This window comes from Lissotriton vulgaris, chromosome 4_1, assembly GCF_964263255.1.
Source record: "Lissotriton vulgaris chromosome 4_1, aLisVul1.2, whole genome shotgun sequence".
In the NCBI taxonomy this organism is placed as follows: Eukaryota; Metazoa; Chordata; class Amphibia; order Caudata; family Salamandridae; genus Lissotriton; species Lissotriton vulgaris.
This window is the reverse complement of record NC_141691.1, coordinates 612,229,193-612,257,094: the sequence shown is the minus strand read 5'-3', so window position 1 is coordinate 612,257,094 and position 27,902 is coordinate 612,229,193. Positions and strand designations below refer to the sequence as shown.

The 27,902-nt window shown below is 43.4% G+C and overlaps 1 protein-coding gene across 1 annotated transcript in view; it reads left to right on the top strand.

Moving 5' to 3' along the window:
* Positions 1-27,902, top strand: part of VPS41 (VPS41 subunit of HOPS complex) — an 876,961-nt gene that overhangs the window by 687,836 nt on the left and 161,223 nt on the right. The window contains exon 22 of the mRNA XM_086964855.1: positions 4,399-4,536. Coding sequence (XP_086820981.1) covers positions 4,399-4,536 — 138 coding nt within the window. The remainder of the gene's footprint in view (positions 1-4,398; positions 4,537-27,902) is intronic.

Here is a 27,902-nt window from a genome sequence, read left to right as displayed (position 1 = left end):
AAAGACCCAGCCAGAGCGCGTGTCCTCAATCCAAGAATAGAAAAGAAATATAAACCAGCCCCTACAGTCCCCTCTTATATCAAGTCACAGTTACCAATAGACTCTCTGGTTGTTTCTAATGCCAGAAAGAGGGCAAATTCTCAAACAACAGGTGATGCCCCCCCTTCTGACAAGGAGTCAAACATCTTAGAAGCCTCAGGAAAGAGAGTGGCCTCTCAAGCAGCAAATACCTTGAGAATTGCTAATACACAAGCTCTCCTAGCACGCTATGACAGATCACACTATGATGAACTGGAGGGATTATTACAACACCTACCAGAACCCTTTAAGACAAAAGCTAATGACCTCATCCAAGAGGGCAAATTCATCACTAAAGCATCCATAAAATGCACCCTTGATGCAGCTGATACAGCCGCTAGGTCTGTCAACACTAGTGTGTTGCTACGCCGCCATGCCTGGCTACGCATCTCAGGTTTTAAAAATGAAGTACAGTCTACCAAACTTAATCAACCCATTAACCAGGATTTCTTGTTTGGCCCAGCAATTGATACCATCTTAGAAAAGATGAAATAAGATACTGACACCGCAAAGTCCATGGGTGCACTTCAATTCCAAAAGTCTAGGGGCTCCTTTCGCCGCTCCTCCTTTCGAGGCTCAGGCAGAGGCAACACATCACAAACCTCTTCATCATTTAAAACTAATAACCAAGGCACCTTTAATAAAGGCTCCAACAGAGGAGGTTATAGAGGAAATAATAACAAAGGCAGAGGACGTGGTGTAATGAGACCAGAGCCTCCACCTCCACCAAACAGTGACTTGATCACACTCCCTCCAGACCACATAACACCAGTCGGAGGCAGAATAACACAATTCCTACCTGCCTGGAATGCCATTACCACAGACAGGTGGGTGAGACAAATTATCCAGTAAGGTTACTGCCTGGAACTCCCTACTACTCCACCCAACATACCACCCGAACACCGTCCAATGAACACATCACGCTGTTACAACAAGAGGTGCTATCCATGCTAGAAAAGGGAGCCATAGAGCCAGTCCCTTTTCAACACCAGGGCACAGGAGTATACTCTCTATACTTCCTTATTCCCAAAAAAGACTGGTCCCTCAGACCAATATTGAACCTCAGACCTCTGAACCAATATATACTTTCAGAGCATTTCCATATGATCACTCTACAACAAGTACTCCCGCTACTCCAGCAAGGCGACGTCCTCGCTACATTAGACCTCAAGGATGCATAATTTCACATACCTATACATCCAGCTCACAGGAAATACCTCATGTTCTCAATAGAGGGTCGCCACTATCAATTCAAAGTTCTTCCCTTCGGGGTAACTACAGCTCCAAGGGTTTTTACAAAATGCCTAGCAGTAGTAGCAGCACCCCTCATAAGGCAACACATCCATGTGTTCCCCTACCTGGACGATTGGCTCATAAAAGCCAACTCATACGTACAGTGTGCAAACCATACGTCTCAGACAATCCAGCTACTGCACAGTCTGGGATTTTCCATAAATTACCCAAAATCACATCTACAGCCCTCCCACATACACCAATTTCTGGGAGCAACAATAGATACCTCAATTGCGAAGGCGTATCCAAATCCAGCCAGGATATCCAACATACAGTCTCTGATTCAAAGATTTAAGCCACAACACTCCCTGCCAGCTCGAGTGTTCATGCAGCTTATAGACATGATGGCCTCCTGCATATTCATTGTCCCTCATACCCGACTTCAAATGCGTCCATTGCAGGAATGTCTAGCACAGCAGTGGAACCAAGCTCAAGGACAACTAAAAGACCTAGTGTTGGTAGACAGTCGCACTTACAACTCTCTGCAGTGGTGGAACCCACAAAACCTTTCCAAAGGGCGACTGTTCCAAGAGCCGGTTCCACAAGTAGTATTAACAGCGGACGCATCACTGACAGGTTGGGGAGCCCCCCTCCTTCAATACACAGTCCAAGGTCTCTGGACAGTCAAACAAAAGACACTGCATATAAACCACTTACAGTTAATAGCAGTATTTCTAGCAATGAAATCCTTCCAGAAATACTTGTACAACAAGGCTGTGTTAATCCGGACGGACAACATGACAGCCATGTACTACATCCAAAAACAGGGAGGAACCCACTCTCCGCAGCTCTCTCACCTAGCACAGATCATATGGAGGTGGGCAATTCCAAAAAACATCTTTCTCCTGGCAGAACACCTCCCAGGAATAGACAATCAGATCTCCTCGCTCTGTGAACTGAACCACTAGGGTCAACATTCTGGGGGCCTTAAAAATGCACACCAGTATGTAAGCATTCTTTATGGCTTCAGGATTGAGGCATGGAAAGTCGCAAAATGAAACTGACTTCAGCGCTTTGAGGTGCTACCTATTTAGGCACTGTACACGTCACTTCCATCGCTGAGGATGCGGAGCCGAATGATGCCAACTACCAACGCGCAGGGGTACTGCTCAAGTAAAATTTACGGATCTAGTGTTGCACCTGGGATAATTATAAAGTAGAGAATCTGCGGCTAAAGTCTCTACAAGATAAGGCATTTCTGAAAATAAGTAACTTGTTTGTCCTTAACAAATAACATGGCCAACAAGCAATATGTAATAAATTACTTGGCTAATGTTCAGCTTGGCAGCGCTGCCAGTGTGCCGGCCATAAGAAATAACATGGCTGACTTGGAAGATGGCAGAGCTGCCGGTGTGCAGGCCTTAAGAAGTAACATGGCTATTAAAGATTCTTCACAGGTCTTACATCACGGTCCACGGCTGGTACACATGGGTCGGGCTGAGAGTGGGGAGTGCCGGAGGGGAAGCGGAGAGCTTGGAACTTTCATGCATATTTTATGGCATTGTGTGGACATACGGGAATATTGGGTCCAAACTCATGAAAAGATGCGAGAGGTGTTGAGAACGGAGATACCACTGGAGGCTCGAAGGTGTGTCTTAAATGTCTGGAAGCCTACGGATTTGAGTGCTTACGAGAGACAGTGGGTGACTCTGGCCTGTATGATTGCTAAGCGTAACATCGCTCAGTTGTGGGGCGCCAACCAGTCGCCCCAGAGCGGGAGGTGGATGGAGGACCTAGACTGTTGTATGCACAGGAGAGATCTGTTTACATTGCTAGGGGCTGTCCTGCAAAGTGGGGGAAGATTTGGGGACCCTGGAATAGCTATCGGGGGGATATCTGTGTTCCACCAGTAGCTCGGGATGAAGCAGTAAACACCAGCCCAATGATCCCTAAACGTGATTCTGTATGTATTATTTTGTAATTTGGTGAGGTTTATATGAAAAATGTAGAAGTGATGATACATGTTGCCTGATGTCTTTTCTTTTTGGTTTTGTTAATAAAAAGAATTAAAAAAAAAAAAAAAGAAGTAACATGGCTAATTCGCAACATGACAGTGCTGCCAGTGTGCAGACCTTAAGAAATATCATGGTTAAAGTTAAGGTTCAAATGTCCTTTCAGCCAAACGTATAATTATTCCACATAATTCTAAAGTTCCAACGCATGCTGTAAAGCAAAACACACAGGTAGGTGGCTTTCGGAGTGGCATAAAATTATTTTAAAAAAGGTGCCTATTATCCCCCCCCCTCCCCCCTCCCCCCCACACACACACCAGGGGTAAAAGATTTCCAAAATCAAATCTTTTTTTTTAGGGATTCTTTAGGTGAGTTACTAGCATGCAGATTGGGGACCAAGTTCACAAATCATGTTGTGCCCATAATGTACTCAAAGTGTGACGCTTTTGTTTGTCTGAAAACCTAAACTCATTTTACAGGATCACGATTGATGGAATGTTACTAGTTTGTTTTTGTAATGTGCAAGTGCAGAAATTGTCAGTATTCTACAATTTAGGAACTAGTTTGTTGTCAGTTCTAAGTCGGGCTACCTGCAAAGTAGATGAACATTTGCAAGCTCGTAAGTTGATGGGTAGTCTCCTTCCTCTTCCAAACTGACTAAAACCTTCTCTTTCCAAGGCGGGAATGGGGATGCATCAACCTGAATTTAAGGTAGGCACTGGGTCAGGAGTTCCTCTATACTAGGAAATCATTTTCTGATGTAAAAACAGTGCAACTACACAGTTGTGCTAGATGTATGCATTGAATATTTTGCACCTACTGAAAATGTTGCATACCTGATGCTTAAGCTTTAGATTATTCATCTAAATCTCCTATCTATATGGGATTTGCTCGAGTACTTTTTGAGATCTTTTGCAAATTCAATGTAAATTGGAAATGTTCTCCATGAGAAGGACAAATCCTATGCAAACGTTCATTAGGCACACTGAAAATTATAAAAAAAGAATTACGCAACTGTTCTACTTAAAATCCTACAATCACCTGATTTTTATTTACTTTTCTTTTTTTATTCTAGTACTTGCACAAGCTGTTTAAAAGAGATCATCACAAGGGTCAGAAATACCACGAGAAACAAATCAGTTTGTATGCTGAGTACGACCGTCCAAACCTGTTACCATTCCTCCGAGACAGCACCCATTGTCCCCTGGAAAAGGTGAGAGTTTCTGTCTCAGGCAGTATCGGACTGAATCTCAGTCACCGTGTTTTATTGTTTCTCATAAACAAAATGAAACTTACGTTGCTCCACCTTTTCACCGATGACGTAACAGTTGCCGCTGTTTTGAGGTATTGTCCTACTTTAATGTTGCCGAAATTGCAGTCCCTGCGGTTTGTACAATAAATGGGAAATTATGTTCCCAACCCAGCATGAAAATGAACTTGTTCTGGAAACTTGACTGTGGGGTGGTACAAGAGCAAGACAAATCCAGTCAGCTGTGGCAAGGAGAATAATCAAAACATGCTGTTCAGAACAGCAGCCCGACAATAATTGAGGAAAACAATATTTAAATACAGCGTGAATATATTAGGCTAATAAATGCAAATTGACTGCTGTTCAGAACACCATGGTTTGACTGATAGATATACAAGGCACATTTATTTTTGATAGCACAGCTCGCAGGGGATGTGATCACGAGTCGCAGCAACTTGAGGCTTTTTAGCAAATGCAGAACAAAATTAAAGAACAGAACAGAGGTTTGATTAAATAGTATGGCACACAGCATTTGACATCTCATTCCTAAATGAAACAAGGAGCCTGGATATACAAAAGAGATGTTGTGCATCGATCTGAGTGTTGCTTAGGTGCGTAAAATCCTATTTGTAATTGTAAATTCCAGATGTTGATTCATGGTTTCAATATGTATGGCATAAATTGAAAATAGGGTACTAGAAAGGTTGCCAGTTTGTGATAAATGTATGGTTGGGCTGGGAAAGAGGCACTGTAGAGGTCGTGGCCCTTCTAAACATTTTAGAGTTGTGTTGGGAGAGAGAAAACTGTTTTCCCAGGTTAGATAACACATTTGTATATACAGATTCTCATTTACATATCATTCACTCTTGTATATTTGCCCATTCAAAAATGTTCACGAATAAAATGTGTGAGTTGCAGTAATACTGTAAACATATGGCTGTGAGAATTACTTACGTGATTCTTCGCGAATCCTAAATATTTACCAACTTTTCACAAATGCATGAGAAAACCATAAGAGATTTATGGCATTCTCTTCCCCAGCTTTATGAATTGTGCATTTTGTTTTTTAAATAAATATCCTTAATTTATGACTACCAGACATACTTGGCATGTGATTTGCTTTTCGGTTCTTCACACACTGTACTCTTATTTCATGTTTGTATCAAAAACTGATTTCTTATTAGAATGGCACGTTAACTCACATGCATTGCATTGTCTGGGTAAAAATCTTGGCCGTGGGGCAAGCAAAAATACGAATGATATTAGAATATATATATTTTTTAAAGCCACTTACCTTTCTCACTTGCCACGCGACGTTGTCCCCCCCCCTCATGTGTCTTCTCTCCTGGAAGTCCGGAACCAGGAAACTGCACCACCCAATCCTGGCGCTGCTCCCACAGCATGTGAGAAGCATCAGGATTGGAGGGAGTGGCCTCTCTCAGTGCGTTTAAGAGTGCTGGAAGCCTGCGCTGTCTCTAACTCAGCTGACTAAGACAGCGAGTTCAGAGAAATGTAATATGTGCAAGTCTGGCTGTTTGTCTAAGACGGCCGGCCACACAGACATTGGCATTTCAAACATTAGTGCACAGCTCCTTGCTGCCACTCTGCAGCAATTACCCGGGCCTGACATTAGGTTTAGGACGGGTGGCTGAAAAATAAAATAGTGACAAAAATCTCTATTACCCTTTTGTTTTTTAGCTGCTCTGGGCATTTTTAGGTCTCGCTCGAGACCTATTGCTGTCGAGTTGCCTGTCAAGGGAGATAGAGCGGTGCACAAGCCGACAGGGTCTTGTGGACTCGCTTACCAGGCCTGCCGAAGGCACGCACACACACACACACACGCGCAGACACACACACACGTGCAGACACACACACGCGCAGACAGACACACACACACACACTCACGCGCCAAGCCCCCCAAGCCCCACTTACCGTATCAGCGGCCTCAGCCGCCACTCCTGACATCTGCTGCCACCGGTCCTCTGGGCCATCCACTCCCTGGGCTTGGGCTTCTCGCAAAGACGGAAGTCCCGCCCCACGACAGCCGTGAGCGTGCACATCCCGAAACCGGAAGTTCGGGAGAGTGCACGCTCACGGCTTGTTACCTCTTGCAAGCATTCACCGCCGGAGCCGTAGCTTATTTTTTAACCTCCCACTTTCCTGTTGAAATGTTTTATGTAATGCCGATAACATCACATAATATGACGTGACATAGACAGATTTTAAACTTGAGAAAATATACCAGCATTCACAACCCTCTTCGCAGTGAGGGTGATGATGGCGTGCACCGGGAGGAGAAGCGCTGCGTGCATGATTTCTGCTCAGCTGAAAGGAAGATAAAACAGGACAGTCGTCAAAAAACACAAGTGAAAAGAAATGAGGTAAGAGGGGCCTCTGTCCTCATCAGCGTCAACCCTCCCAGCGGCAGGCTTCCTGAAACATCCTCCTATTCCCTTTAATTACTTCTGCCATCATTACTGTTTTTCACGGAAGCGGCAGCCGAGACGCTGTCATTCGGAGCGCACATGGCACTGTGTGCTTGTTTTCTCCTGTTGATTCCCATTATATGAAAAGGCAGTATTGTCTGTTTGTTCCGTGCTAATTCACTTCATCCACAAGAGCGCTGCAGACAGCAGTGGCTCGATGTTTATTTAAAAGGGAATTCTCATGCCGTCTGTTAACTGAAAAAGACACCACTCTAGCCTATCCCACAGTGAATATGTTCTGCAACTGTAAGCATTACTACAGTGCTTTCTACTGCCATGATTCTTCATCAGGGTCGGACTAGGATGAAAAATAGGCACTGTCAGCGTGTCCTGGTACTTAACCTTATATTTTTGTCTACCCATGCCTATTCCTGTGCCATGCACTTTATTCTGCCACCTATCCTGGTGTTATTCCCTGCCCTTCCTTTCACTCTGCCACGCACTCTCTCCTGCCACTTAAACATATGTGCACGCTTTACAGTTTCTCCCGCCGCACTTTCCATGCCAATACCTCGCTTAATTTACAAGGACTAACAGCAAAACATAAGGATATCACTTGTCAGCTGTCTGCATGACTCAAACTCTTTCTAAGATACTGACATCTCCAGTGTCAGAGATGCTTCCAGAAACGATGGAAACATGTGCGGCGCTCCAGGCAAAATTGCACTTTCCCAGCTGGAGCACTTCTAGTGCCCTGGAAAAAAGGGATAGATTTGGAAATTGGAATAGGAGAAAGTTAGCAGGAGGTGCGGCATTTGCAACCGCTGGTCCTACGCGAATGGATGAGGAGGGGCAAAGTGTAACTCACAATGATTTTTTTGTTTATATCTACTGAATATAGCGTGTACCTTGGGCATGTGGTGACTTTAAAGTGCATGAACTTGCAGGAGAGATACGGTGTTCCTTCTCATGTGACATCATAAGCATCGGGAAATGTACACATAAAAAAAACAAATCCTTAGCCTAAGGGAAGACAAATAGCTAACACTTTGCTGGCTATTTGGTACAAAGTGAAACGAGAACACGTGGATAAACCACTGCTTCCCCTCGTAAATTGTCTGATTTTAGGTAACATTTTTTTTCACCAAAAATTATTTTCCTTCATTATCGGTTATAAAAGAATTCTAAAAAATGTGCGTTCAGAATGCCGGCCCACGCACGTCCCGCTCTACAGGACACCTTGAACACTTTGTACAGCTGCCCATAATCTGCCCCATGTTACAATCAATCAACCTGCCTTCAGGTTTGCGGTATGATGGGTCACGCAGTCTTTGCCTCAAGAGTTTCTCCTTTCCTCCGCGCATTTTGGGCTTTAAATCGACTAATGTGAAGTGACCACTGGTTTTGTCTGTTTCCGGTGCCAATTAAAGGTTTCTTTTTGTTACAATGCCTCAGAGATTTAATTATGACATCTGGAGATGAACCTGTACGTCCATTGAATTTTTCTGCACTGATGAGGCTTACCCATCCTTGGATGCCAGCTCTAAAGCTGTGTGTCACTTGAACATTGTCCAAACACCTTGGGTGAAATCAGGTGTTTCTGATGATGGTGTTTTATGAGAAACTGGAGCAAGCCCGACACCCAGCTATTTGTGTGTAATGTGTCTCTCAGTTGAGACCAGAGCGTGCAAACTTACTCATGGTTGTTACTGATGTGGACCTTCATGAAATAGCACACATTTTGAAATTGTCCTATATGACATGTTCGACAGCAGATTGTATGCTTGTTTCTACTTAGCTCATCCTGTACCTTTCCAGCAGCTGGTCGTACCTGCTCACTGCTAGCCCGAGTGTTCAGCGCCTTCTAACTTTCCTGCACTCTAGGTTAATGTGCTTCTAAATGTGATTCTATAAGGCAGCTGTATAGCGCTTTGAAGCCGCTGCCTTTTATTGGAAATTTGGCTCATGTGTGGATCCTATTTATATTCGATCCCTGCTGCTTCCACTATGATTTTACAGAGCTCTGAAACCCATTTTGGGGTGGGTTTGCATGATATAGGCCATACATATATATGCAAATCAAAGTTTTCCTTTTTAAAAAGCTGCCAATAACTGCATAATACAGAAAGAAGGCTAGATGTGATCCTGTGTTTTTTGTCTTTTTCTCGATAAAAGGTTTCACTGTGTCACTCTGACTGCTCTCTCTGCAAGTTCAGCCAAAGTGCTTGAAGTGTAGTCAAAACTGACCTAAGTACTGTCTTGTCCTTATGCCCCCATTAATTCAGGCGGATTCCCTCTGTGGCAACCCAAAAGTAGGTTGTGACGCTGCCCACAAAGCTAGCCCAGAGCTGGCTGATGTATGGATGTGAAAAAGTTATCATCCATATGGCAAGGGAAGAAATCGAGGCTTACTTAAATGATGAATCACTGTGTACCTCTCCCCTATGCCAAGGATATTTAGAGGAAATTATTGGTTTAGATACAGATACCTGGGCAATGGAGAAGAAGGGCTATGGACGCATGGAGGATTATGAATATGATTCATAAATTGATCCGCCCGCCTCTTCTACAGTTTCTGTGAAGTCCTATTTTCTTTTAATAAGGTATGCCAAGACACTATAATTGTACCACAGGAGAAATCTTTTTAGGCCCAGCAGCCCAAAGGCTGATAGCCAGGTGCTATAGCTTTACCTCCTGGTGGCAAATAGGTTTAGTCCTCCCATCCATCACCTGAAATTCTGGGCGTTTTGATGTCTTTGAAGCAGAATACAAATTCCTTTCCTACAGCCTCTACAGACAGTCCAAGAAACTTGACACTTTGGCTCACACATTTTTCCATTCTGGCAACTTGTCTGTTACACACTGCTACTGCTTCCTGTCTTTAGGAACTTTATATCCATGCTTCATGAGGACTAGCAAAACGTTGTGGACAGCATGCCAGAGCACAAGAAGAGGCTATTTCCATACCTGGTGAGTGATGAACTTGTTCGTCCAAACGCAAACTAAAATGTGGCTTTAACTGTAGGGACTGTGGCCCATTCTATGGGGTGCAGTTATCATGCTATGGTAACAGATGTGGGGGCATTCCACAGTTTTTATGTCGGGCCTGGGCAGCGCATGCGCTGCTCTGCAAGGCTTGCTGTATCCGTGTATGGAGTTGGAGCCCCGCTCACTCTCAGCCCATATCTGTCATTGGCTTGTGTCATTGTCTTTTGTAAACGCTGGTTTCTGATTCGTGAATAGGCTTGTCAGTCCCTCCTTAGTACCGCCTTGTCTTCATTTGTAACCTCCCATGAGGATTCAACCTTTTACTTCTGTTGTTACACAGTAGGTCTTATTTAGTCTGTAAGCACTATTTTCTTTAATGAGTTTTTCATACTGCAGGCACGCCATGCTTTACTGCAACATTCAGCACGCCATGCACACTTTCACTTTCCAAGCAGTCCGGGTCAATGACGCCCACTTCTTTGAATAACTCTCGCATTTACAAGAGTTTGAGCCATTGGCATTGTAAATGACAGTGCCTTTTTATTTATGTGTTAATTATCAAAACAGATAAATAAAAGGCATTGTCATTCACAATGCCAATAGCTTAAACTCTCGCAAATGCGAGACCTATTGCATTGCAAATGCTTGTTTAATGGAGCGATGCTCCTCTGCTCGCACGGAGGAGCCGCTCCTGCCGAAATTGAAGAGTTTTTTCATTTTCTTGGGGATTCAGAATTACAACACCTGCTGTCTCACTTACCATTTAATTATAGAACAAGATTCTTAACTGGGAGTTTGAGAAAATGAAAAAATACATGCGTAAGATGAATATCTGAGTTTTAGTTGACTGGTCAGCTGTGGCCTCTGTGGTCGTGTTAAAAAAATCTACTGCGAGTCCCCAGCATTTTGTTTTATTGTATTTGGGGTTTTTTCAAACTCCTGGCTATATGTGGCTCTAGTTCTTATTGTGGCTGTCCTCTGTGGCGATGTGAGGCAGTCTGTGTCAGTGCAAGCACAATGAGAAATGGTAGTGGGGGGGTCAGCATTTGTTAAAGAAGAAGAGGGGGAGCTGACAGAAGCGCTACCGGCCGCCACTGATGAAACAACTCCAAATACATGGCAGTGTGCCATGCTGAAGCGACAAAAGACAGTGAATGAATTTAGAAATCTATATGTGTCCATCCCCACCGGTTAACAGCTGATGAAAAGTTATCTGGCAAGATAGACATTCCTTTTTTGTTGAATGTACCTTACCTAGTAAGCCAGCTGGTGCTGTATGAAATGGGCCGTAAAGCATCTCTGCTTGGCTGTTTCCTGAAAGTAAATAATGAACGGCACTTAAGAGGAATCATTAATTAATGACTTAGGAAGTGCAGAAAATGAAGAGCCGCAGGGGTTACAAAGGGTTGACAGAAGAGGAAAGCTGCCTGTGCTCTACATATGCAAATAAAGATAACCGTTTTAAGACTGTGAAAGTTTGGATTGCCCTACTTGCCAGTCAACCGCCATGCAATCAGTTCTTGAAAGACATTCCCAGCCACTTGCTTGCAAATCACTCTCACTGGCAGTCACACAACAGCATATGCCAGCTTCGGTAGCAGCTGCTTACATGGGCTTACCTCACCTACACTCTCCTGTATTAGGACCAACTTGTACACAGAACTGATTCTGTCTTGTATGTTAATGATCCACCCTAGATCTTTGTAGCACTAGCAGTATCCCACAAATGTCTGCTGCATTCTCCCCCCATCAGCTCTGATTGAAACAATTTAAAAGGGGCAAGTGAGACAATCCCCTTACAGTGAAGCTATGGAAAACCTAATTTAACTGGATGATTTATCTTCGACATGTCTAAAAGGTAAGTGTAGGATTGCGCAAGCGAAGACCATAAGGAATTGGATATGTTTACACTGCTTCATAGTTTTACTCAAACAAAGAAAAAAAACAAGACTGGGAGCCTTTGCTTTCTGGAAATCACATTCTTTGGTTTGAAAATCCTTCTCTGGAACTAGGACTCTACACCCATGAGCTTATCTTTGCAATGAAAATCAAGAGGGAAGGTGAAGCTTGGATGTGGCTAAATTTCAAGGCGAAGTTACTTCCAGCCGTTGCGCATATGCCTGGTGATCGCTCTTGCAGAACCATCACTCCAGTGTATAGGCTGCAATTAAAAGGCTGATTGAAGGTTATGCCTGTGACACCAAGAAGAGAATAGCTGTTAAATGAAGTAAGTACAGAAAGGAAGGTGATAAAACACGCAAGGATACATCACAAGAATAACCTAAAGATAACCAAATATTGGATAATGTATTAAATATAAACAGGATCTGCCCAATAGTCAACTTGATCAAGATACTCCGAAAGAGATTAAAGAAAAGTGTGGTAAGCTGTGAGAATAACCAGGATCTTTGCATGGGAAAAGTCATGAAAATATGTATGTCCTTACAGTGAAGAAGTAGAGGCCTTTGAGGGTATTAGATCACTGAAGTTCACTGAACACTCCATTTACATCAAGAATGGAATTTAAATAAGAAAAATGCACCCAGAGCGTGGAAGATAGTAGTAAAAGAATCCACTAGTGATCTCTTCCATATAACTCTACTGAAAAACAATGGAAGAACTGATTTACGGCCCAGCCCTCTGGACCTCTATGGAACAAACATCTTAGAGAGTGCCTATTAGTTTTGTCATTTGAAGTAAAAGGGAAGATATACATTTTTAGCCCACTGGACCAAGGCTGTCAATGCTAGTGGATTTGTCAAGGACTGGACATAAAGAAAATCTTTCTAACTTCCTTCTTGAATGCCCAAGGAAAGGGTTACTCCTGCCAGCAGCCACGGTTCCACCCTACACTTAAAACGCATGAGAGGTGTCAAATGTCTCCTTAAGAGTGTCCCACTTCAGACGAAAAAGCATATGGGTAAAAAAAAACGTTCTTAGCAGTTTTGATGTTTTTTGATTGTAGATGAGAGGTAACAATAAGGTTGATAAACAAGACACCAATAACCTCTCTTAATGAGATTTCAGAATATATCCATAAGAAAAACCCAATGGAAAAATGGCAGACAAAAATGAAGAGCAATGGGCTATGAATACATTGAAAAATCAAGGAATGAATGAATTGTGGCACATCCTTGTGAAATTTAGAAACTTATTATGCATTAAACGTTTGCCTTGTGATAAATAAGATGGAAAACAACTTGAAAAACCATGAAAAATTAACAATAAATGAAAGAAAATATTTTGAAAACAACGAAAGAATTGTACTGCTTTTTAAGCGACGCATGCTGTGCATTTGGTTCAGGAGCGAAACTTCGCTCCCTCGGAAATCTAGTTAAGTTCAAGTGGAACAGGGCGGACCACTGCAAACCCGGATAGCACGGAAACAGAATAAAAATTCGACATAAGAAATTGAAGCATTGAAAAACATGAAGACTGGTGTGCATTTCGTCACTCTTTTGAAAACACTTTTGAAAACATCCTTGTGAAGACCTAGTCTGCTTATATATGTGTAAGTTAGGAAATTACATCACAACAAGAAAGATAAAGGACAGATAGCAAACGCAGGCAAAACAACCATCTTGGGTAGGTGTAAATATAAAGTTAGATCGCCCTATTCTTCCATGAAAATTATATTTCTGAATAATGGTTTGCAAAGGAAGAAAAATCCCACGTTTGGCCTCCACCTTACTGTCTGCCTCCTGCACCCACTCCTCCATGTAGTTCTTGAAGCAAAGACTAATGTGGAGACACTGGAGCTAGCAACGCTGAGTGAAGGAAAACCACCAACTGAGCACTAGCGCTTGAGACGCCCCGTCTTCGTCGTGCACAGCACAAGGCAAAAGGAACACACTGCTTCTGGTGAGTCCACCTCTGAAATTTGCTGTGTGATGTAACAGGTTTCTGGATTCCATCTGATGTTTGCAAAATTAGAGACTGAATATGGTCAGTGGGTGGAAAGAGGAACACATGAAAATGAAAGGTGGTGCTGTCAGGATGTATGTCCCTGCAAAGCGTAAGGTCTGGTTCCTGAATACAGAGGACACTTTCCTCACACTGGAAGAGGCTAATGGCTTCTCACCAGAATAAACAAGTGCAGAAGAAAGAAGAACAGAGCTGAGTTTTTATCCTGAGACCTCCTGACGGATTTCTATGATCTATTCCGTAACAATAATAATTGGAACTATATAATCCTATTTTGTGTCTGGTTGAGGCATTTACTTTATCCTCCTAAAATTCTGATTTGACAGATAAACTCAAATGGGGGAGGGTTGTCAAGGGTGTTAAAAATGTCAGAGCAGCAATTATTGCAATGTGTTATCTGGAGTATGAACCATTCTTGCAGTACAACAAAGAACAGTTGTCTATTGGGCTGTTTACTGGCTTGAGGTGTTGCGTGATGTATTATGCATAGTTCTAAGCGAGAGTTATTATCTCTGAGAGGTTCTGGAGTGGGCGTTACAACACATTCTTTGCAAGAATTTGTATAACAGAGGTGCTAAAATGTGGACATAGTTTTCAGAATATATTTTCTTGCTTGAATCCCTGTTATGGCTAAAGCTTCATCTTTAACAAGTGTAATACCCGAGAAAACATGTTTCCTCCTTCTAGACAATCTTGTAAGAAGCTCATTTCACACAGGTAAAAAAAATCAGAATCCCCCGCTGATCCATTCTGCTGGCAATTTTTGAAAGAAATCGTATGTCTTAATCCAACACAGAAATAAACCCAATGATCATCAATGCTTTCTTCACTACTGGAACCATGACTAGTGAAATTAAATGTGCATTCATCAAACCTTGTCTAAAGAAGGTGTCAGATGTATAAACATTAGGAATATCGATTTCCTAATTGCGATTCTTTCTATATCACAATAAGGAAATTGGTATTCCTAATGAATGAAACTCATTAATTTTCATTTGGAGATTCTTTGTGGGTCTCAAATCGACAAACCTCATGAATCTTAATGAGGTAGGTCGCAGTTTGCGACCCCAGACCACCATGTCTGTAATTGCTTTTAAATAAAGCATTTTTTTTTAATGCAAGCCATTTTCCTTAAAGGAAATTGGGATGGGTTTAAAGAGAAAAAAATGAAACCCTCAAATTTCATTTTTAAGAGTAGGCAGTGGTCTGTGAGATAACTGCCTGCTCTGAAAAAATATTATTACATTTTCAAAAGGAAGGGGGTCTCTTAGGAACCCATTTCCCTTTGCGTATGGGTTACCACCAGTTTTAAATTGGTGGTAAAGAATCACTGTTTTGCAACCGCAATTAAGTTGCAAAACAGCAATACATACCTTACTCTTTCGACATTTGGAAGGGACGCCCTAAAAATGCCCTTTCACATAAGGTATCGCAAATCCAAAATGCGATTTGGTAACAAGTTACTGATTCACATTTTGTACGTTTGAAAAAGCTTTTTTCCAATCGCAAACCACCTGTTTGTGACTAGAAAAATTCTTTGGACATCTGGCCTTAAGTCTTTGTGCAAAAGGCCTCAAATTACAGCTCAATAGCAAAGGATCCTTCTTGGCGCTGTTATTCTAAAAAAAAAAAAAACCACCTTTTCCAGTGTACAGGCTGTATTCCACTCCTGCAGAGGGACTGAATCTAACCTACTTTCAACTATAGCTGGAAGTTGCCGGATTTAAACAAAGCCTAATTGTAACGGGACAGCTGTACTGATTACACTAAACCACTCTGCTTCATTCACTACTGTCCCTCACCCAATTTTACTGACCAGGCTTGTAAATGTAGTTATTCAGGTCAAATCATTAAATTGGACAGCCTTCTTCTTGGCAAAACATAATCAATGTATCGCCTTAACCCTCATAAGACTTGGGCCCTGTTCGAAATGGTGGTCTCTAGTTGGCAGAAGTAGCTACCTTTGTCCAAATTGGGATCCTTGCTTCTAGTCAGGGTAAGGGGTATACACTCCTAAAATAACCCCTGCTCACCCCCTTGGTAGCTTGGCACAAGCAGACAGGCTTATCTCAGAGGCAGTATGTAAAGCATTTGTGAACACATACAGTAATACAGTGAAAACACAACAAATGGACACCACACCAGTTCAGAAAAATAAGTCATCTTTATCTAAACTAAAACAAGATCAAACTACCAAAATCCACAATACAGTATTAAAAATAAGGCTCGCAAATGGTAGAAACAGTTCAGTTCATTGCAAGTTGTAAATGCAACACTTTTCGCACAATGTACCTTGGATGCGTCATGCAAACAAACAAAACGGGCCGCAAGGAAGGTGATGTGTTGGTTCCTTACACTCAGGGAAGGTGATGCGTCGGTTCCTTGCACCGGGGGAGGTGATGCGTCGGTTCCTTAGTGCAGCGCAGGGGAGTTGAGGCGTCTCTTCCTTACTGGAAAGGAGTTGATGCGTCGATTTCTTACTGCGTGGCTAGTTGATGCGTCTATTTCTTACTGCATCCCCCGATGATGCAACAGACTTGGCGCCTCGATGCGATGCGGCGATCTGGGATGATGCGAGGTTTCTTTTCGCTGCATAGCAGGGGTTGTGTCGCGCATGGTGCAGTGATCGGAGGTCGTTGCACTCGATGCAACGGCCAGTTCTCGAGCCACCGCAGGCGCTGCAACGGTTTCTTCTGCAAAGTTTAGGAAATCGGTATGAATGCATCAAGCTTCTTTGATGTTGCGTCGATTTTCTAGCTCCCAGCGTAAAACCGTTCTCTAGAGGTCCAAAACAACAGCAGACTCCTCTTGCGGTTCAGAACTCCCAGCAAGGAATTTCAGGGGAGCTGGTGGTGATGTCTTTGTGTCCCTGAGACTTCAGAACAGGAGACAAGCTCAGTTTCAAACCCTTGGAGATCTTCCTTAAGATGACAAAGCAAACAGCAAAGTCAATTTCTCCTTTCCTTGTCAGCAAGTAGCCACTACAGGCCAACTCCAGACAACAAACAGCACAGGGGCAGTATTCTTACTCAGCTTCTCAGGCTCTTCTCCTTGGCAAAGGTTTCTCTTGATTTCCCAGAAGTGATCTAAAAGTCTGGGGTCTGGGCCCCTCTTTTTATACACAAAAGTCCTTTGTTCTCTGGAGGCAGATAGTGTCTGTACCCAGCCAAAACCAGTTCTGTCCTCACTGGTGCAGCTTCCTGGCAGGAGGTGGAGACAGTATTGATAAAGGCAGACCAGGCCCATTCAGGTGAAAGGAAATCTCCTCCTCCTGTGCTGTCCTCTTAAATCTGTTTTTGGAAATGTCATTAAACAGTTTTGAGTCTTTGCGATATGATGCAAGTGCCATAAATACAGGCGGCAATAAAAAGGACACATAGCAAATTCCAGACCATCCAACAGGTAGATGGTAGTATCCCTTTTCCACATATAAAGTATGTGTTATGTGAAGATGTGAACTACTATTGGTAATGCCAGCAATGTTCAGAACTAAAGTACATTCACTTCTCCCCACTGGAATGTTCCCAACACTACTCACACATAAATCTGCTCTGGCTCTAGTAACAGCTATAACAAATGGTCCATTACCCTTAGTAGTACTAGTATTTGGGTAAACATAATGTGTAGAAGCATTTTCTCATCGGTACTCCCTTTAGCTTGCTGATCGCCTTCCTCATCAGGATAACACTTTATTAAGATAGTAGTTTAATCTTCCTACACCAAAATCAGTAATATTAGCCACTTCAGAAGTGGATAAAAGTGCGAACCAGCCTTGACAAGAACCATTATGAGAGAATGGAAGAGGAATGAAAGGTGTTCCACCTTTTTTCTGATGAGTCGGCATCATTCCACACATCCAACAGTTAGTAATGTTCGTAGCTTTGTGCGTGTGGTGCAACATCTAGATGAACGTGTTGTTCAGATAAGACTGTCTATCCTTCTGCTCATAATACGGGAGAGTGAAATAGTGGTATCAGCTTATGCGGGAGTAGTGGCAGTCAGTATTCGTCAAGCAGGAGCAACTTCGTCTACAACCCAAGTTAGCACTGCCATAATGATCACAGTGACAGTAAACCCAACAATACACATTATCTTCCTATAGCAAATCTTCACAGCAGTTGATGTCTTCTCCATTAGCATATTTATCTTGTTGTTGAAATAATAAAACTGTTGGAGCTCTAAAGTCCTGGGCAGCCATTGGTTTCTTCACTGAGGGTTAAGACGGGTGTCACTACGCAAAAGATCCCCCCTCTTCAGCACAGTTTCTCACTAACCCAGGACGGTTGCTCAACCAGTCTTTTTCAGTAATGCAGTTTCTCTCCAGGGCCGCAGTTGATATCGAGATGCGCCAGGCATCGTATGGTCTGGGAAGACTTCTTCAGGTGATTGGACTTGGCCTCTCTCTGTATCCAGGATGTCTCGATGGTCGACCAGGGCAGCAGGTTCCACCAAGGTAGACAGCACCTTTTTGCAGTGGGTGGAATGCACCCAGTTCCTCCTGTTCGTCACTCGGACTGCAGTTCTCGTCGCCAGGAGGAACTGTTCTGGGCCACACCAACTAGGTTCCAAACTGCTCGATCTCTGGAAGGACCGGATCATCACATGATCGCCGGGCCGCAGTTCTTGGCCTTCACCTTTCGACCTGTCAGGAAGAGCTACTCGAACCTGTTGATGAACAGAAATCTAGCTGGTGATAGGTAGTCACTCATCAAGACTCAAGGTACATCATGAATTGGGCGTTGCTTAGGAATTCCCCAAATATTCATAGGCCTTCCAAATAACACCTCATACGGTGTAAGGCCAGATCGAGAATGTGGCACTTACCTAATGGACAACAATGCCAAGGGTAGTGCGTCTGGTCATTTCAAAGATGTGGAAGCCTGGATTTTTGCTAGCTTAAGTTGAGGGTAGCATTGTATCGCTCCACTAGCCCTGCTGATTGTGGGTGGAAGGCAGCATAAAACTTCTGCTTAATCTCTAATCCTTTCAAGACATACTCAACAACTTGCCCAATAAAATGGGGTCCATTGTCACTCCACAAATGTTTGCAAACACCAAATCTGGGGAAGAATTCTTTTAGGAGCACCTTTGCTGTAGTAAGAGCTGTATTGTCTTTTGTAGGGTACGCCTCTATCCACTTACTGAAGGCACATACCACTACTAGGACATATTTAAAATTGTTGCAACGTTCAAGCTGAATGTTCTCCATTTGCGGAATTTCGAAAGGTGCAGTTGGTGTAGCAAACCCTCCTGTTAGAGTTCCTGTCCCTTTTCCAGGATTGTATTGGAGACAAATTAAGCAAGACTGTACTATTTTCCTAGCTATGCCAGAAATTTCTGGATGCTCCCAAACTTGCATAAGCAACTTCGTTTTTGAGGATGCTCCAACATGTGCTGGCCCATGTGCCATATGAATCATAGGATGTAAATAGGCTGTGGGTAGTCTCCACTTAGTCATGCCATTATTTCTCCAACAGCCCTCGTCATCCAATGTTCACTCCTTAGACCATTGCTCAAGTTCTTCTGTAGAGGCAGATCTCTGCATGTCTATCACTTCCTGCCTGGCATCATGCCAAAGTCCAGCCTGTGACTTGACCACATGCATAGATGTGGTGCTTCGCTGCATTGCAGTCTTGTGCCCTATGCGATCTGCGAAGGCATTGCCTTGTCTTATTCTATCTGTCGCCTTCTTATGTGCACTACACTTAACAATCGCTATTTTCTTCGGATATGTCAAGGCAGTCAGGAGGTTATGCACTAGTTCTCCATGCACTATTTGCGTCCCTTGGGATGTAAGAAAGCCTCTTTTCTTCCAGAGCAACCCAAAATCGTGAGCCACTCGAAAAGCATAGCAACTATCAGTATAGATGTTCACAGACAAGTCAGTACTAAGTTCACATGCACTTGTCAATGCTATTAGCTCAGCTGCCTGAGATGACTTCTGTGGGAAACGAGCTGTCTCAACTACTGTCTGAAGTGTTGTTGATTGCATATGCAGCTGATGTTGTGCCATCTGGTAATTTCAGACAGGACCCTTCAACCCACAGTTCTCCATCAACATTTGAAAGGGGCATATCTTGCAAGTCGAAACGACCCTTTGTCTGTTCCTCAGTAAGGAATATACAATCATGAGACTCTTGTGACTGGGATTGAGTCGCTGGATATGGCAACAGAGTAGTCGGATTCAGAGTTGAACATCTTTTCAGAGTGATGTGAGGAGCCAAAAGTGTCAATTCATATCCTGTCCAACGAGCAATAATTAAATGCTGCGTTTTGGTTTGGTTCAAAAGGGCATCAACTGCATGGGGTACTAAGAAAACAATCTATGTGACAAAACTATCCCTTCACTCTGACGTATGGACACAGCTGCCGCTGCAACAGCACGGAAACACCCAGGCAACGCACGAGCGACTGGATCCAGGACAGCTGAAAAATATGCTCAAGGACGCTGCTTATGGTGTGATTCAAGAAATGAAAGCAATGACAGTGTTTCTTCTTTACACTGCTCAGGAGTATCAGCTGCCAACAAGATGGCATCGGCATATTGCACAAGTGCCACCCCTGTTGGCACAGGGAAATAATCAAGTTGTCTTTTTAACGCTTGGCTGTAAATGCTAGGACTCTCTCTATACTCTTGGGGAACTCTGCGAAATCAGAAAGATCGATTATTCAAACTGAAGCCGAACAAATATCGGCTGTCAGGATGAATAGGGATTGAGAAGAAAGTTTTCTTCAAATCAATTACAGTAAATGTGGTCACAGTTGGAAGAACCATAGTAAGGAGTGTCGTAATGTCAGAGACTACCGGGTATTGGGGCACTATGATCTTATTAACCTCTCTCAAATCAATGATAAACCTGTAGATTTTAGTATCCGTTTCTTTCTTGAAAATGGGGAGGATAGGGCTATTGCAAATATTGTAGGGAACTTCTTCCACTACTCCTACTCCGATCAAATCTTGGGCAATACGTATTAGTGCCGCTTCACCCTTTTGAGAAATTTTATATTGAGGCAATCGAGGTAATGAAGCACCCTCCGTCACCTGAATATGCACTGGTGGAATAACCATTTGCCCCACATCGGTATCTGATGTAGCCCACAGAGTACTAGAAAGTGAAGCCAAAGCAATATCCTCTCTAATGAGACAGGACTTCTCAACCATAGTATAGTTATTATTCAAAATAACACGCACGCCTACTGGAGAACAGCGTATCGTAGCCCTAAAATACTTGAGCATATCAAGACCCACAATATTGTCCGGCGTGTTAGGGGAAAGCAAAAATGGGCATGGAGCAGAACATTTATCAACATGAAATTTGTTGATAAATTTGTTGTGACAGTGGGCTAAGGGAAGTTGTCCCATCGAAACCTATCGATGTAATGGTTAAGCCAGACAGGGGAGCCCGTGGAAGCAAGTGTTTAGACAAGGCGCTACGAGTAGCTCCTGTATCAACCAGAAACGGATCAGTAGAACCCAAAACATGTGCTTGAAGATAGGGACCCTCTTGATCTACTGGGATTTCAACTGATTCCTTACCCTATGCTAGGCATAAGCAGAATCCTTCAAATCAGCAATCGGATAATCAGACATTTTATATTGGTTTCACCTATCAAAAGTATTAGAAGAATTCAGATTATGCCCAACAGTCTCAAACCTGGTACTATCATCTATACCTCCCCTATGTCCTGGATTCCCCGGGCGGCTTCTCATTTGTCCCCGACCACGCTAATACTACTGAGTACGCAAACGTGGACATTCAAAAGCCCAATGTCCAGTTTCTCTGCAGTAAGCGCACTGATCAGAAGACAGAGTAGCTCAGGGAAAAGAGGGGGTGTCTGGGCGATACATTGCACGTCCGTCTCTACCACTACTTCCATAGGATGGGCCATAAACCTGAGCAATCATAACCTTTGTTTTTAAATCCTAAGCCTTTTTATCCTCCTTGCCTTTAGCTTCCAATTCCTGATGTTCATAATAGTGAGCCATAGTCAAGAGAGACTGGGGAAGACGTAGTCCATGAACTTTCGCTGGCCTTTAGGTGACCGGCTATTCCTGGCAAAATGTTCGCGACAAATTTATCGACAAACAGATGCCTGCCCGTGTCATCTGTCAATGACTGGCCACTGAAGTCGTGGAATTTCTCCTCAAAACGTGTAAAGAAATCAGAGACCGATTAGTCTGCCTTTTGCTTACAGGATGCTAACATAGTCCAGTCTAACTTTTTAGGAGGAATAAGAGTTTTCAATTGAATTATTATAGCCTTTGGAAGGTCTAGAATTTCGTGACGCGGCTTCTGTGCTGGTTCTCATTCCGCATCTATCCACTCTAGTTCATTCCAAACATCCCCAAAAGCTGCATGATCATCGACTTTACGAATAGACCACCACATATCAGGGGGTAGAATATGCCCAAAAACGTATCAATATCAGACAAAGTCATGGGACAAGAACTAATTGATCCTTCAACTTCTTCATAAAAAGCAGCCGGATTCTTCCGCGGGTCAGGCAAAGCAGCTTTAAGAGCCATGACATCCGCTATACTCCAAGGAGTATAGACCCAAATATAAATAAAATTACCCTTCGCATCAGTGGAATTTTTATTATCATCCGTTCCCGCACCCTTAGGAGCGACATATAAAGGGGCAGCTTCACACATTGGTTTCCCATGAACTACAATGTCCTTATCTGTCCCTGGATCGCCACCCTGCAGCACGGAGGTCTGAACTGTTTATTCAGCTGCAGTAGCTGCCTTTTTCTTCTCTCGCAAACGGAATGCATCAGTTGTAGTTTAACCACGCGTCTAATTAAGTCAGCCACCTGGGAAGGGAGAAAAAGATCGTCACGCAATTGTTTATAGTAGTTTGCTATATCAACAGGCTCTAATTCTGTGGAATGCTTTCTAAACCGTTCAATTACTCCTGTGGTAAACATCTCTACAAAATATAACTGTTCTCTATCCAGCCATTGTTGCACATCGGCTATAAGATCGGAAGCAGAAGTGTTACCACGAGCTGCTTTGCGAGCAGCAGATCTAAGAGTTGCCGCACAGCTGTCAGAAAAGAGCGAGTCTGTCGTTGAGCATCTGATCCTAACTTATCCGGAACTGATTGAGAAATATCATCATCAGAATCAAGGGTAGGGGCAGAGGGAAAAATAAAAGGAGGCGGAGAGAGATCCAACAAAATTGAATCATCCTGAGGTTTATTAAGGAGAGGGAGCGCCGGACAGGGTATTGGCCATTTACCTGTAAACGACGCTCCCTATCTTCTCTCTCTCTTTTATCTCCTTTATTTCTTTATTTTTCATCTCCAACGGTTTTGCATAGATATTTTTGCGTTCTTTTTCTACCAAATGGTCTCTGCACGGCGAACACCAGAAGGAATCTCAGTCAAGGACCGGCACCACCTGGAGGGTCAGATCAGGAAAAGTAGAAAAACACCTTGGCTGCCAAGACACGGAACTCCTCGGGCAGTGATCATCCGCAGCGAGATTCCAATCCTCCGTCAAGACCACTCCATCAGGCATCCAAGTCGCTGATGAGCCCCACGGGTTGGGCGCCAATTTTGTAGAAGTAGGCCTCAGCAAGGCCTACCGGTGCTAGGGGTTCGCCCTTCTCTGCACACAAGTCCTCAGACCAATAAATAGAAGTTGGCACGGAAGCTGGAATATCAAGACAATAGTTTAATAAACCTCATGAGGTGAAACTACATCCACACAACACCCTTCAGCAGTGTATGAAGTAGCACAAGGGGTAGAAGAACTGTGGGTCTTTTATACCCACACAGGAGCTCAAAAGGAGGTGGTACAAGTACACATAGGAAGTGTTACATACATAGATGGTCATACAGAGAATTCACAGTCAACAAAGAAGGAGGGGCAATGAGTTGTTGACTTCAGTTAAAACAGCCTGACAGTAACAGACTAGAGCAGTTGCATGGGCAGCTACCGACTCTTCTGACCATGTGCAGAGTAGCAAGAAGGAAGGAGCACATGACGAGACATGGTCAGTCAAGATGGCTGCCGGAAGCAATATGGCTTCAGCTCAAGGCTAACAGTGATCTCTGCCAAATTTCCACACCCCTACTCTCAATGCAGCCCGGGTCTATTTAGCCCAGTCCTGACTCATCAGACTTCTGGAGCCGCTGACCCTCTCCAGCCCCTTTCATCTAAACACCAGAAATGCAATTCACAAACCTAGCAGAGGCACACTGGTGGGTTAGGCAAGAAAATACCTACTTTCTAAAAGTGGTATTTTCAAACACAGAATATAAAAATCACTCTCACAAAAAGGTGCATTTTACCATTCTGAGTTCAGGCATACAAAACTTAATTTTTCTACCTTGTTCCCAGGGCCAGTTATGTTTATAAGATGTTATAAACAAACTACCCATTCTGTCCTATGAGAACAGATAGCCTTGCAATAGTGAAAAACGAAATTGGCAGTATTTCACTATCAGGACATGCCACACACATCAGAGCATGTCCTACCTTTCACATACAATGCACCCTGCCCACAGGGGTACCTTGGGCCTACTTTAGGGATGACTAATATGTAGAAAAGGGAAGGTGTAAGGACTGGCAAGTGTGTGCACTTGCCAAGTCGACATGGCAGTCACAGACTGCACACAGCCTCTGCAATGGCAGGCCAGAGATATATTTTGCAGGCTGCTTCTGTGGGTGGCACAATCAGTACTGCAGCCCACTCGCAGCATTTGATTTACAGGCCCTAGGCACACAGAGTGCACTATACTAGGGTCTGACAAGTACATCAAATGTGCCCATCATGAAATCACTAATCCAAACAACAATTTACAAAGGGAGCACTTGCACTTTGGCACTGAACAGCAGTGGCAAAGTGCCCAAAGCATCTAGACCAGCAAAACGGAGTCCAACACACAGCAAAAACACAGGAGGCAAAGGCAAAAGTGCAGCGAAAGACCCACGCCAATGGTACCAGGTCTAACAGGCCCCTCCCGCTTTTATGCTATATTCCTCAGAGCTTAAAAATCTCCTTTCCCCATTTCAACATCTATCTTAAATATAATCTATCAACAGTCGCCAACCAAAAAATCCAAAAGGACGACAGTGGACCCAGAAGTTAGAAGTGCTAAATCTTTATTGTGCTTATATATATATCCCCAAACATGTCCACATGAAGGGCGCACTTCTCACAGCTGGCGCGCATGACTGGGCTGGACAGGCCTTGTTTTCCAATGATTCACTGAAGTTGAAAAACACGCAGCACTCTCCCAAGTTAGTGAAAAATAAACGGTTTATTTTTACATTAGCAAAGCCATTCCTCCTCCTTCACCTACGCGTTTCACCCTGCTGGGCTTGATCACGGTGCAACAAAACGTCAGTCCCTCCACAGTTTCTATGTTTTATACCAAACACCCAATGGACTCATTATGGTGTATTATTGGTTAGGTAGTCCTAACTTGATTCCTTCACCCAAATTGTGCAATAAAACGTTATTTGTTCCAAAAGCTATTGTCAGCCACAGATCTGTTGTTCTAGGGTTTACCATTTAGGCCAGAGATTTGTGGGTGATATTTCGCGAGGACGCGGGAACATTTACGGTCTTATGTATCTTTCATACATACATTTAATGTCTTAGTGACTGAATTTAACCATTAATGTCTTTGGCAGAAAGTGTTTTTCCTTTTTTAACAGCGACTGGTGCTTCTTCTTTGTCTTTCTCCCTGTTCTTTTTCAATCCATTATTGAGGCTCAGTGCCTTAATTTCCACTCTTCGTTGGGGCTCAGTGCCCCGGTCCTCTCCCCACTCTGGTTACTTACAATGCCTTTCCCTTTGGGTGTGCTTAAATTTTCATTGTGAGTCTCACAATTTCTCTCACTATCAATGTCCATTATACTTCTTTGTCTCTCACAGATGTGCATACATCTCTTCGTCCCCATGCAGCCATGTTGGGAACTTGGTCCTGAATCTGATGATTAGTTTTGATTCTAATCTTCGCAGTTTGAGGGTTTGATTTCCCCCTCTCTCATGTACGGGTACCATCGCTAATCCAAAGTAGTTCGTGTCTTTTCATGTTTTCCCTTCATGGGTTAACATGTGTTTTGACATAGCATATGTTAGATCCCTGTTCTTGATTGCTCTGGTGTGTTCAAGAATCCTCTTTTTTAAGGGGCAAATTGTGCTTCCAGTATAACGTTTACCGCATAGGCATTCCAAACAATACACCACGTACACTGTGTTGCATGTAATGGTGCCGTTGATGTTAAAAATCTTTCCTCAGGGTCTTAGATGGTTTTCATATTACTGCCAATTTTGCAGGCTTTACACTAGCTGCATTTGGTAAATCCCTTCTGTAGTCCTTGTAGCCATGTTTCCGGGCTTTTGTTTACAAAATGGCTATTGACCAGTTTGTCTGATAGCGACTGAGCTTTTCTGTACGATATTTGAGGCCAGTTTCCCAATTGTTTGCCAATGTCAGGATCTTTCACTAGGATGTTCCAATATTTCCTTAAGGAGTTCCAGAATTTGAAGCTTTCTTTACTGTAGGTCATTATCATTCTTATTGGCTCCTTGGTTTGATTTTCTTTATTTTCGTCTCTCCTTCTTATTAAAGTTTCAGCTCTCGTGACTGCTCTTGCTCTCATCTCTCCACGTTTGACATCATTGTAGCGATATCCCCTTTTAAGAAAGCGTTGTTTTGTCTTCTGAAACTTGATGTTCATTTCCTTTTCGTTGGAGCAGTTCCTTTTCATTCTGATGAACTCTCGATACGGAATGTTCTTCTTAACACTTTCAGGGTGGAAGCTCTGCCCATGCAGCACGCTGTTGGTAGCTGTGCTCTTCATATATACCATATGTCAGACCTGGCATCCTTGGCGTGGTTTCCCCCTATCTTTTTGCCTCTACCTCCTGTAATTTTGATGCTGTGCTGGATTTTGTTTTTGCTGGTTAGATGCTTTGGACACTCTGCCACTGCTGATCAGTGTCGGAGTGTGAGTGCTCCCTGTGTAAATTGTTATTGTAATTGGATATACCTGATTGGCATATTTGTATCACCCAGAAGTCCCTAGTAAAGTGCACTGAGTGTGCCAGGGCTGGTGATGTCAAATGCTACTAGTGGGCCTGCAGCACTGATTGTGCCACCCACATGAGTAGCCCTAAAATGGTGTCTCGGGCCTGCCACCGCAGTGCCTGTGTGCAGTCTGTGAACTGCCATGTCCTCCTGGTCAGTGTCCTCACTGACCGGGCTTAACCCTTCCCTTTCTGTGCACATTGGTCACCCCTATGGAAGGCCCAAGGTCAGTGCTTAATTTGTAGAATATGAAGTGCAGGTGCTCAACTTTTTTGGGGAGGCCACACCCACTTCCCTCTGCTCCACCAACTTCCACCAGTGGCTCCACCCACCTACTTTAGTTGCTCCAACCACATCCTGAATTGGCACTGCTGACTACTTGGGAGGTAATTTTCTTCTCTGGTTTATGGCTTGGGAGGCCCAGGCTACTCACTGCACCTTTACTCTCCATCACCTCTTCACCCTTTTTTTTTTTGCAGATTATTTTAGTGATTTACATGAGCACCAGTTACGTTACACTAGGAGACATTCATTTGCTTGATAGGCAGGGGCCCAGAATCACGGGCTTTTGAGCCATACCCGAGACTCAAACCTGAACCTGGTACCCTAATTCTAAAGTGGGCAGCTGTGACCATTATGCCACATCCTCCACCCTTGATATGGCATCAGAAATGCTCCTTTCTGTTCCCAGCACTACCACAGTGTACATTACAACGCATTCTCCGTTTTGGTCTGAAGGTCTACCCAGTTTATGACTGGAGTGAACGTCCATGAGCCCTTCTCAGGTGCACTCGTGTCTCTACATCATGTAAGATTGATTGATGCTTTATTTCGATATGCACATATCATAAAAGCAGTACAAAAGATAAAAACAGCATGTCGAAAAAAGTAAGACTGTACATTTAGTAAAAGGATAAAACGCATTAGATCAGCATAAATT